This window comes from Nannobrachium achirus (genome assembly GCF_963921795.1).
Source record: "Nannobrachium achirus genome assembly, chromosome: 10".
NCBI classification, from domain to species: domain Eukaryota; kingdom Metazoa; phylum Chordata; class Actinopteri; order Myctophiformes; family Myctophidae; genus Nannobrachium; species Nannobrachium achirus.
In genome coordinates, this window is record NC_137819.1 from 19,191,539 (window position 1) to 19,204,065 (window position 12,527).

Consider the following 12,527-nt stretch of genomic DNA (forward strand, 5'->3'; position numbering starts at 1 on the left):
CGGTCGAGGAGAAAACATACAGGAAAAAAATTAAAAAAAGCTCGATAGCCTAAAAGTGGGGTGGCAGTCCAGCCCAAACAGTCCATGGTCCGGCGCCTATGGTACCTTATTGACCAAATTAATATGAAAAACTAAAATTTGGAGTAGACCTATGTCATGACATCACAGGTCTTCTCTCATTTTGGCACAGTGGCTCCCCGGCTACTAGCTTGGGTGCCAGCCCTACTCATCATCCCCTCTAGCAAGTCACTGCATGATGATGTAGCCTACATGAGTGTGACAACTCTCTTCTTGTCACTCCAGTTTTGGATTGATATAGACAGCCTGTGGTGTATTTTGATATGGCCTCGTTTCAAACCTAGTTTTCCCACATCATAATAAAGAAAGATCAGATTCAGACATGCATGAACAGTCCTGGTTCTCTGTACTCCAAAACAGTCTACCAGTGGTCTGAACTACATTACCCACGGGCCAGTGCGGGCAAGGGGCCAATGAAACGGCAGCCGCCGACGCTGCCAGCCAATGAGAGGGCAGGAAGGGGACGTGACGACACGGCCGCTCGTTGCTTTTATGTGTGCGCGCCTCCCGTGCTCGAGCACAGAGAGAATCATTCGCGGCAAACCGTTCGGAGAGGCGAGACTGCACGGCACAGCGACAAGGTGGGTGTGACACACAACACAAAACAATGGGTTTTATCTCGCTTGTGCGCGAACACAACTCGGTTTAATGAGTTAACGTGGCGTTTATTTCGCTAAATAACGAAACACGATGCGTTTTAACTGCCCATAATGGGCGTCTCTACCGTTAAAATGCATTGTTTTTCGGTTAGAATTAGAAAGTGTCGGAAAACGAACGGTGCGTCCTGTTTGATTTGAATGCGCTGATTTGTCATTGTTAACAGCCGTGTGTGTGGAGTATTATGTCATTTGACTGCGCTCGAGGCGAAAGCAAAACCAGTTGTAGGCTGTATTTGAGAGAGACGTTGGTGCTCAACAAGAGAAATGCTTGTGTGTGTGTGTGTGTGTGTGTGTGTGTGTGTGTGTGTGTGTGTGTGTGTGTGTGTGTGTGTGTGTGTGTGTGTGTGTGTGTGTGTGTGTGTGTGTGTGTGTGTGTGTGTGTGTGTGTAGCGTGCGTGGCAGTGGCACCATCGACAAGAAAACTGAACGTTGGTGATTCGACACTGATGGAATACTAATTAATAACGTGACTAATTGCAGCTGCCAGTGCCTGCCCTGCCATCATGTCAATTGAATTCATAAGTTTCCCTCCTTGTGAAAACGAACGACATTCGACGCATAAAGCCTTGAAATCCTAAACATTTCTAAAAAAAAAAATGCTTAATTTCTTGCTCCTAAATGTCACAATGAGGCTATTCACGGCCACCATGGTGCCGTTATATTCGACACACAAAGATGGATAAAACAAAGGCTCGCTTGATGACAGGCAGGACGGACGGACAGACAGACCGCGTGTGTGCGCGTCGTCCGCGTGCACGGCACAGCAGCTGCAAACAAAGAAAAACCGAGAGACGGCTCCGCCCGTTCACAGCGAGCGTGCACGCGCGTCCCCGTCATTTATGTGTGTGCGTGGGCGCACGCCACCCTTTCCTTTCCCCATAGGACCCTGGATGGATCTCCAAAAAGCTTTTATTTGCTGTCAAGAGCGCCTATTATTATGAGCTAAAGTGGAAATATATTTGTCAATAAATAGCAACAGTATTTTGGTGGCATTGTTGTGTATTGTGAAATTGGGGGATGTAATTAATCATTTTGATTGCATTTATTGATTTATAGTGTATTTTAAAATGGGTTTATGTGCAACAGTGCCCTACCACCATTTGAGCTGTCAGCATCCCTATTCTGAGGCTTAACATTCGATGCAAAAGGCTCAAAATGTGTCTGCGACATGTTATGAGCTTGTAGAGGGAGTGTGTGTGTGTGTGTGTGTTAGGCCTGTGCAAAAAAATCGATTCACTATATTATCGTGATGTTAATGCTGGCGATTCAATTAATCGATTTTCAAAGTTCAGAATCGATTTTCCAGATTTCTTTTTTTTTTTTTTTTTTTAAGGTGAAATTCACCTGAAGGTGAATTTGGTGAAATAACCACTTTCAGTCAGAGTAAGTACAGGTCCTAAAGGAACAGTTTTAGGTCATGAGGATGTCATGTTATGGCTAAAGCTAGCACAGTGCTGTAGGCCTGCAGCACAGCGATCTTTTTTAATGTTTTTATGACTGTTGTGTTCTGTGTTTTCTGGCATCTTGACCAGGAACATGTTGTTGTAATGTTGTACCACTGGCACTTTGGCTGAAATAAATGTCAGAAAGATTGACTGACTTTATTTGGCTGCATTGATTTGAAGTATATGATTCAACTTTTAATGTTTTATATTGTTTAGAATCTTTTTAAAATGTTTCAATATAAAAAAGCTGTAATTTTTGGGGAAAAATCTCAATAATCGTGATTCGAATCGCAAATCGCAGGAAAACGCAATAATCGTGATATAATCGAATCGTCACCCTATGAATCGAAATCGAATCGAATCGGGAAAAAATGAATCGTCACAGGCCTAGTGTGTGTGTGTGTGTGTGTGTGTGTGTCCCTGGGGACTGAGTCAGGGAAGCATAGGGTTTACTGTATTGCTGTTAACAACCAGACTGGATGGATTGATATCAAATGAGTCTATATTTCTTTAGTTAACATTATTAAATGTGAAATGGAAACTGGTTTTGTCAGCCATTAGCAGCAACAGCAATTCGTGTTCTTTGTGTTTCTGGCAGTGATGTTGACAACCAGAATGGAATGAATGTCTTGGGCATTCTGTTCTGCCAACTGTGCTGGCAAGCATGATTGTGGTCTGACTCTGGTCTTGATTTTTTTCCTTTCTCTCCTCTCCCAATGTGTTCTGCAGCTGACACATTGTGCACGGACAAGGAACAGGTGCACCCTGCTTTTAATTTATTTGATACAATTTTGGGGATTTAGGCCCATCTTTGACAAAATAATTGACTCTTGTGCCGCATAGCGGGCCCTGGTCATTTTAAGCTTTTTACAGAATGTAGGTAAGCTTTAAAATGATGTGCTATACGTGGAAATCAAAAATATTTGAATACATTCAAGAAAGGCCACAAGGCGAGGCCTGCAGCTACAACGTGGCACTGCCTACCTACCAGCCTTTTGTTTCACCAAGAGCTCAATACAATTCATTGATGGATTGTGTGACTGCAGTCCTTTTGAAAGGGCCCTTTCTCCCTTTGCACCTCGGGTGAATTGGTTTGATTGCTTTGAGCCTGAGCTAAATGTCACTGCGGTAACAAAGTGAAACGGTTGGAAAATGATCAATCTGCCCATGCGGGTCAGGCGTTTTATGAATGCCAAAGCATTCTGTTTTGTGTGTTAAGGATGGGCGGTGGTTGCGTGCAGTGCTCAGAACAGCTGACAGATGGCGTTGTTGGGCCTTATCTTTAGCTGTGTAGTGTAATAGTGGCTCCATGGGAACGGTCGTGAGTTATGTCCAATAGAGGTCACTGTTGCTCTGCATCTGAAGACTTCTAGCTGTTTCCATTTTTTGGAAAATGACTTTTTTTCTATTGATTACTCATCAATAATATTTTTAGTTTTTTGTCACATTCCTAACATAAATGTGATAACAATACATTTACCCCCATTCATTTCGGATGGTGACCCGTTTCGAAACGGGTCACCATCCGGAATCAATGGGGGTAAATTTACTCAAATCAAATTTTTGTCTTAGGAATGTGACAAAAACCAAAAAATATTATTGAACTCTACTCTCCATGGCATGAGTAATCAATGGAAAAAAAGTCATTTTGGGGGTGAACTACTCCTTAATGGAAGTCCCTTTGACATAGAATGAAATCAATGTAGACCGGGTACACACCTCCATTCCGAAACCCCACCATTCCGAAGATTGACTTCCATTATTCGGAATGGTGGGGTTTCCCATTGTTCTATAAGACCCCACCATTCCGAAAATCAGAAACACCACCATTCCGAATATGCAGTTTCATGTTCACCCACCTCCATCCACCCCCACCAACCTCCACCCACTTTCACCCACCTCCACCCACCCCCACCCACTCTCAACCTTCACCCAACTCCACCAATCTCCACCCACTTCCACCCACCTCTACCCACTTTCACCTACCCCACCCACCCACCTCCATCCACCCCACCAACCTCCACCCCTACCTGTACCTCCACCAAGTTTCACCCAGCCCCACCCACCTCCACTAACTTTCACCTACCTCCATCCAGATCCCTCCATCCACCCCACCCATCTCCACCCGCTTTCACCCACCTCCACCTACTTTCACTCACATCCACTCATTTTCCCCACCTCCAACCATTTTCACCCATCCCCACCCACCTCCACACATTTTCACCCACATCCAACCAGTTTCAGCCACCCCCACCTACCTCCGCTCAATTTCACCCACCTCCATCCACTCCATCAACCTCCACCTACTTTCACCCAGCTCTATTCACTTTCCCCCAACCTCCACCCACTTTCACCCAGGCCCACCCACTTTTACCCAACTCCATCCACTTTCCTGCCCCTTGGAGTCGGGTGAAAGTGGGTGGATGTGGGAGAAAGTGGGTGGGGTTGGGTGAAAGTGGGTGGAGGTGTGTGAAATTGGGTAGAGGTGGCTGGGTTAAAGTTGGTGGAGGTGGGTGGGTGGAGGTGAGTGAAAGTGGGTGGAGGTGGGAGGAAGTGAGTGGAGGAGGGGGAAAGTGGTTGGAGGTGGGTGGGGGGGGGGGTGAACGTGGGTGAGGTAAAGTGGGTGGAGGTGGGTGAAAGTAGGTGAAAGTTAAAATAATTTAAATTTCGGAATGGTGGGGTTTCGGAATGGTGGTGTTTCGGAATGGTGGTGTTTCGGAATGGAGGCCCGTCCCCATGTAGACCATACTGTTCATGTATTCTGGCATTATATTTTCTGTAAAGTGAAGCACTTCTGGCCTGGGCTGCATTTTATCAAAGGTACTAACAAATGTTTTTCTCTTTTAGGTCCATTAAACCCACTATCCACACATCTACAGTAAATATGGCAGAAGCTGGTGAGTTGCTACTGTTCTCATGTGGAATAAATACTCAGATATATTTTGGTTAAATAAAAGTAGCAATACCATGTCTAAATACTGTTGTAAAAGGCCTGTGTCAACTTATAAAAGTACAAAACTTTAAACTCTAACTTAATCTTGATGTGTGAAGTTCTTAACGTGCAATGAGCTTGCACATCAGCTATTTTAAAATGGCGAACAATGACTCAACAATATCTCATGTGTGTTTGTTTTCCTTCCCCGTGGTTAGCAGAAATCCTGGTGAAGGAGCTGGACAAGCGGGCATCGGGCCAGGCTTTCGAGGTGATCCTGGGGGGTGCCGACGCCAAGGGAGAGTTCCCCCTGTCCCCCCCCAAGAAGAAGGATGTCACGCTGGATGAGATCCAGAAGAAACTGGAGGATGCCGAGGAGAGACGTAAGGTAAGGATCTGATCAAAATAATAATAATGGTTACCTACTCCTCCTGCGAGGGAAATTCAGTATTTGCAGCCCAACCCAGCTACTTCGCAGCCCACAAGGAGCGCGTGAGCAATTAGGGGTTAAGAGTCTTGCTCAGGGTGTCTACTGGTCAACTGTCATTCCAGTGAATCTCAACCTTTTGCATTTCAAGGACTCCCAGTTTGACATCTTCGCTATCAGCGAATGCCAAAAGATATTTTTAACGGTTCACTGATAACCTTAAAGGGGGCGTGACACGGCCAAAACAGCTAATTATGGCTATCAAATTAGCATTTTTTTTTAATGATGTCATGTACCCCCATGTTAAATTACCCAATCAAATGATGCTGCCGACACGCCCATACAGCTACCGCCCATACAGCTACAGTAGCTGTATGGGCGTGTCGGCAGCATAGGCTGTTGATTGTACTGCATCATTTGAGCTCCCCCCCTTTACAAACCGTTTCAACAAAGACCATGTGACCTACTGTACCATAATGTTAAATTTCGGCCGGTGTCACCACTCCTTTAAGCATTTTATTAAAGTGTTTTTATTTTATTAAGAGTTAAGGCCCATTCCCACTGGGCTAGATAAACGGATAAAAAAATATATTTTCTCCATTCAAGTGGATGGTAAGATGCAGATAAAATCTGACAAATATTTTTTTTTATCTGTATCTTACCATCCACTTGAATGGAGAAATATCTTTATCTGGCCCAGTGGGGATGGGCCTTAGACAGGGCTTCTGTCTTGAATATTTGAATGTCGATCTGAAATTATATTTTTATAGCACTTCTTGTGCTTTTTTCCAGTGCATATTGTGTAACTTTATTTGACCAGTAAAATACTTTGAGACCAGGTTCTCCTTAAGTTGCTATATCCCCCCCTTTGTTGCCCCAATTAATCCTCAGTGTTAATATAAAGCTCTTCCCCTTGGGCTATGAAATGTGAAGCGACCATGATGTGCCTGCACTCTCTAGCACTGCGAGGAAGAGGGGGGAAACTGCTCATCTATTTCACACACAACCATCTCTAGGGATTACAGAGACTGCATCTGACCAGTCAAATCTTCTGTTGTCCAACTTTGGTGAGCCTTGTGGAAATTGTAGCGGTCAGTTTCCGGTTCTTAGCTGACTGAAGTGGCAACCGGAAGACCTTCCGGTTCCCAAGTGGGGAAGGATTTGCATTAGAAATGGCTGCTTTAAAAATGTATACATTTAAAAAATGTGCACACATTTTCATGATTTTTCTTGAAAAAAGTTATGTGAGCTTGTGTATTCTGCTATTTTTGAATATTTAAAAACTAACTAAAACATGATTATCAGGTGTTATGATTATACTAGAAGGAAGATTTTTATTTTCCAAAAAATCATGGTGGGTGTCAGCTGAAGTTGGCCACACCCATAGTGTTGGGTGAATGGTAAAAGGGAGGGTATGGTTATATGTAGGGTTGGACACGGTAACCGCCGTACCGCGGTAAACCGAGGTCTACCGCGGTGTCAGTGTGCTTACCGCGGTAAAAAAATACCCAAAAAATGTCTATTTTTTACTGGAAAACAAGCGAGTTTTAAAACAGGGGAGAAGCGAGGACCGCATGCGCTCCATGCCGCTCTGCTCTGGGCCGTGTACCACATGTTGGAAGCCACATACGTCACTCTCACTCTCAGAGACACAGAGTCAGGCCAGGGCACCAAAGCAGCCGCGAGAGGAGTACAGAGCAGCGTAAACTTTCTCTGTGATCCACACGACACAAGGATGTTAATACATACCTTGTGTTGTGGCATATCTTTTTTGATTACTGGCGGAGCGCGGGACGCGTGGACTAAAACCGAAAATGAAACAATTTTACTTTTTCCACCGCGTCGCACGTTTTGCCCCGTCCGGCGGCGCGTCGGCGATTTTATAACCTTTTCTTGTAACTAAAACCTGTATATAGCAGCACTCAATCACTGCGATTTGAGAGTTGAGACGTGACGTGAGTTTACAGAATCACTGTACACGATCTGACTACCCGTCCTCTTCTGGTTTGTTCACACAGCTGTTTGTGTCTGAAAAGCTAAGTAGCTAGCCTACGTTACTATGGTAACCCGACAGTGCAGATCTAAAAGCTCAGAATGCGTCCCGGATGCGATGTGTTGTGAGCTTGTAAATCTGCTCCTTTCAAAGCCATACCCGCTGTGCTGTACGGAGAAGTATAACTCGGGCAGTCAGGCTGTGAGGCGACTTTAGGGAAGATGATTGCAATATTTAAGTGTGCCTGCCATGCAATGGCAAAACACTTATTGTAATCCGCCATACTTAATTAATGACGATCCCACAAATTTGGTGCGCTAATAACTGCCGCACAATTTACGCCACCGCCGCAATATATACATCAAAACGTGCGGCTCGGCCGGGAATGGTGTGCTATTACTTTTCTAAGAGAAAAGTTGTATCGTTTAATTTATTAGTGAATTAATTTTACCCATTGACTTATAATGGGAATCGCAAAAACTCACATTCAATATTTTTTTCCTCGCAAACCATAGGGGCTACAGTTTCAAAACTTGGAGAGGAGATTTATAATGATATCAAGGATTACATAAAAAATTATTTCCTCAGTTGGCCTCATGGTGGCGCTATAACAGTCCACTTTACCTTTCGGCCTGTAACTCTTGAACCGTGGGTCGGAAAATTAAAATTCCTTTTTCCCTGGATTCCTTGGGTCATGACGCATCTCCTCATATAGGCCACGCCCATTTGCGTCAGGATAGATTTTCCGCCATTTTGAATTTTCTTCAAAACACACTTTTTGCTCCTTTTCCTACATATTTTCTCCAAATGTCACAAAAATCGATACACACGATCTATGGACTCATGCGATAAACATATTTAAACAATATTTTGATAGTCCATACCGTTCTTCCGTAACAGGGTTCCAAAGTTAGCGGGAGGAGCCCGTTTTGTAAGAATTAGCCATAAATCACAAACGAAACATCCAGTCAACACCAAATTTTAACCACAAGTGGGGGGCGCTATACTGAACATATACCCAAAAGCATTTCCACTTAAACCCATAGGGGCACCACAAACGCGCAAAACGTAACCGCTAATGCTAATGCTAACAAATGCTAATGCTAACACATGCTAATGCTAACAAATGCTAATGCTAACAAATATGCTAATGTTAACACATACAAGGTTGCACACACTTAGCGAGCTGCAGGCACACTTAAAATTTCTTCGAAATTTTCTTTTCTAGTTTGGCTTATCGCCGAACTTTAATTAATAGATACGGGGGTGCGGTAATTACCGCAGTACCGGCGGTAAATGGGAAGACGGTAATCGCCGTAACAAAATGTCTATACCGCCCCAGGCCTAGTTATATGATGTCATTTTATCTGTTTTTGGACCGGCACTTTTGACCTACAAGGTGGCAGTCTCCAGGAAGAAACTCCAAATACAAAGGGAATACATAATTTCTCATATCAACCACACCAGGGGGTTTAATGAAGTACTGTCAACCTCCTAGACACATGAAAACCAGAAAAAGTACAAAACTATGGCACCGCCTCTTAAAAGCACACAACAATGGTTAAAGTGGGTTGAGTTCCAGGTCTTAATGGCTTTTAACCGGTGTGGTGGTCAGCGGCCTTGTCCCATCTGCCTCAAGCTTCAACTTGAGTTACTGTTATCTCTCTCTGCTCAAACCAGTCTGGCCATTCTCCTGACATTATCAGCCACAGAACTGCTGTTCACTCTATTCTTTCCCCCCGCACTTCTCTGCAGTGCAAACCCTAGAGATTGCGAGCAAAAAATGTGAGAAAAAAATCCCAGTAGATCAGCAGTTTCTGAAATACTCCCCGTCAGGCATCAACAACCATGGCATGTTCAGAGTTTCTCCTTTTCTGAAGCCTGGTTTGAACTGCTGCAGATCATGGTTTGAACTGCAGCAGATCATGTTGACCATGTCTACAGGCCAATAAAATGAATAAAAAAACACTTTAATAAAATATTAGGTATCAGTGAACCGTTAAAAATGTCTTTTGGCCTTTCATCAGGACGGACATTATCGTCACAATTGCCCTGCTTTACAATGTGGCTCTCTGGAAACCTCAAATGTTCACAACAGTCAAAACATTTTCAAATTCCAAAAGGACAAAATGGTGTATCTACGAGCTGGAAAGTGACACTGTAGTTTAAATATGGAGAGGTTTTTGTCTGACAACAATGTTCTTCTGTAAGAGTTAAAGGGGTCCTATATTCTGATGGTAATTCTGCTACAGTAACTGGGCTCTTCCCATCGCTCCAGCTTAAATATGGAAGTCATTTTCAGGTCAGTTGCAAGTTTCATCAGAGAACCCCCTTTAGCTTATATATTTCTCTCCTGGTTGGAGGAAATTGGCATTCTGACAATGCATTTTCTGTTCCAACAAGCTGGGGAGACAATTACTGAACACCCTATAGCAATGATTGCCATCAGAGTAATTGTAGAATATTATTACATCACCAAAGGGAATGTGCTACAGCTGAAATTTCTGACAAACTTCAGCTCAATAGAAACATACTCTAACAGTAATGTTTAGCAAGTTCAGTGTTGGCAAACTGAAGCAATAAGCCACAAGAGGCATGTTGGTTACCTGGTTTGAGAGGCGTGGTGAGACACCCCTCAGCCGTACAGGTAACCTCATGCCTCGCGTGGCTTATTGCTTTTCTAAAACGGTTACAATATGGCAACATGAAAAACCATAGACATGTACCAATTAAACTGTTCCATTTAATTAATAATTCACTACAAGGTCTGCAAGAAAGTAGTTCCCAGCTTTTTTGCCAACAACACAGGTGCAGTTAATTGGTGCACTGTAGAACACTGTGGAAAGAAATGACACACCTGGGTTTGATATAACTGATTCAAGGTGTGAATTATAGTCTCATACCACAGCAATTAAAGGGAAACCAGCCATTCAGAACCAATGAATGGAACTAGCCGTTTAAGAAATGCAACTTTATACATTGTTCTCTGTGTTTTCTTCCAGAACCACGAGGCGGAGGTTCTGAAGCAGTTGGCAGCCAAACGTGAGCATGAGAAGGAGGTTCTTCAGAAGGCCATGGAGGAGAACAACAACTTCAGCAAGACGGCAGAGGAGAAGCTCAACCAGAAGATGGAGGCCAACAAGGAGAACCGCACAGCCATCATGGCGGCCATGAACGAGAAGTTCAAGGAGAAGGTACCGTCATATAGTCTACTAAATACCTGGCGTCCCTATTTTGGGCATGTTTAAATTTGAAAAACAAACGGATCTACTTGCTTGTGCGTCGTGACACGTTGTTGTGAGCTTGTTTATCGGGCTCTGCATGACTGGAGTCCATTCCCGTTTCCCCATGGTTTAGTTTGATTGGCTTGGCTTTAGATTTGAACCAGAAACGCATGGTCACCGCTTGTTTTGGTTCAAACCGGCTGTCAAGCCGATCTATGGGAAAATGAGCTCTTAACAGGAAATGGATATGTCACCTGCTGAAATCCTGGGGCCATGGTTTATGCACAGCATTTTGGGTATTGTGTGAAACTAGGGCTTAAGTCGTTCGTTTATACCATCTCATGAAGATATGTTCTTTTCAGCAAGCAACATGTCATACTAAAGCCTGATTTGTACTTGTGTCGCATGTCAAAAGCAGTCCTAAAAGTGTAGAGCTTGTGGCTATGACACGGGTAGTACGGTAGAGCATGAATTTAAAAAAATCAAGGGCCCCTTCAACCAAGCACTGTACCTAACAAGCACTACTATACCTATAGTTATTTTAACTCAAGTAGATGGCAGAGGCCACACTACAACTATAACAAAGAGCTACATCATGGTGAATTATAGTTTGGTGTGAACAACTATAAATTGTGCAGTTTAGTTTATTTCATTCAGTTTGTGTGGAATCATACAAATGTATTGATAAATACAAAGAAGGGAGAAAAAAAAGAGTGTACCACATTTCTGACCAAAAAGGTATAGGCTGAAGCATAGCTTATTATGCCTAACCTTCTAAAAAAAAAGTAAAAACATAAGATGAAAAAATGTCAAGAGAAAAAAAACTCACTGAAAGCAAAAAAAGAAAAGAAATGGAAGCAAGGATCAAGACACTTTGCTGTATAGTGGTTCAAATCATAGTGGGCAGTGTTTGCTGGACCTTTACAGGTGGGCTATATACTGTATGTATAATTTATAATATATTATATACATTTAAATATAAATTATTTTATATATTTTTATAATGATCAACCACCTTATCTTTAAGTAATTTTTTAAATATGTTTAATGAACCACACAATTTAATGTTTTTTATCAAGGCTGTTCCACAACATTACTCCTGCAAATGTTATGCATCTCTGTTTGGCATTTGTCTTGATCTTTGCTGTTGAATTTGTCAGCATTGTTCCACTCATGTTCTGCATCATTTACCCTTTCTTTAGGACAAGAAACTGGAAGAGGTGCGGAAGAACAAGGAAACCAAAGAGGGCACCTCAGAAGACTGATGTGTAAAAAGGGGGGATTGTTGTATAGGGTTTTTTACGTATCCAAAGATTGATTTATTTTTCGTTCTATGGCCAGTATTTTTGTTGTGTTCACTACTACCCACCTTTTTGAAGCAAGTTGAGAACAAAATACTGAGGTCCCACTTTGTGAAATTCTTCTGAAATCTCCCTCTCTGCAGCTCTGTTTAAGTGTACTTGGCGCTAGTTTCTACATGGTGACAACTATTACCCCTGCTGCCCTTTGTGTCTAATCAGTAGTTCTCAAATTAGGAACCCTCCAGAGTGTACAAATGGGACCAAATGGACATTTGGTTCCAGAGCGTAAATATGCGACCAAATGGACATTTGGTTCCATTTTTAAACTCGAGTTACAGACCTCCCGTTTGGAACCTTGTCAAGGAGCCATGAGGGTACCTAGAACCCAACTTTGAGAACCACTGGTCTAATCATTTTCATACAGATGTAGCCTTGTCATTTTGCAGCTTATGCCCTTTTGAGAAAATT

General features: G+C 42.9%; 1 protein-coding gene across 2 annotated transcripts; it reads left to right on the top strand.

The window, feature by feature from the left end:
- Positions 1-628: 628 nt before the first annotated feature.
- LOC308293423 (stathmin-like) lies at positions 629-12,293 on the top strand. 2 transcript variants are annotated; one of them, XM_080735940.1, is made up of 5 exons: positions 629-659; positions 5,030-5,079; positions 5,333-5,502; positions 10,537-10,728; positions 11,961-12,293. In XM_080735940.1, the coding sequence occupies exons 2-5, from the start codon at positions 5,067-5,069 to the stop codon at positions 12,021-12,023; spliced, it is 438 nt and encodes a 145-aa protein (XP_080592066.1). In that variant the 5' UTR covers positions 629-659; positions 5,030-5,066; the 3' UTR covers positions 12,024-12,293. The 2 variants fall into 2 exon arrangements, with proteins under 2 accessions (XP_080592066.1, XP_080592065.1); XM_080735939.1 differs by lacking the exon at positions 629-659 and having other exon boundaries at positions 4,970-5,079.
- The last annotated feature ends 234 nt before the right edge of the window (positions 12,294-12,527 follow it).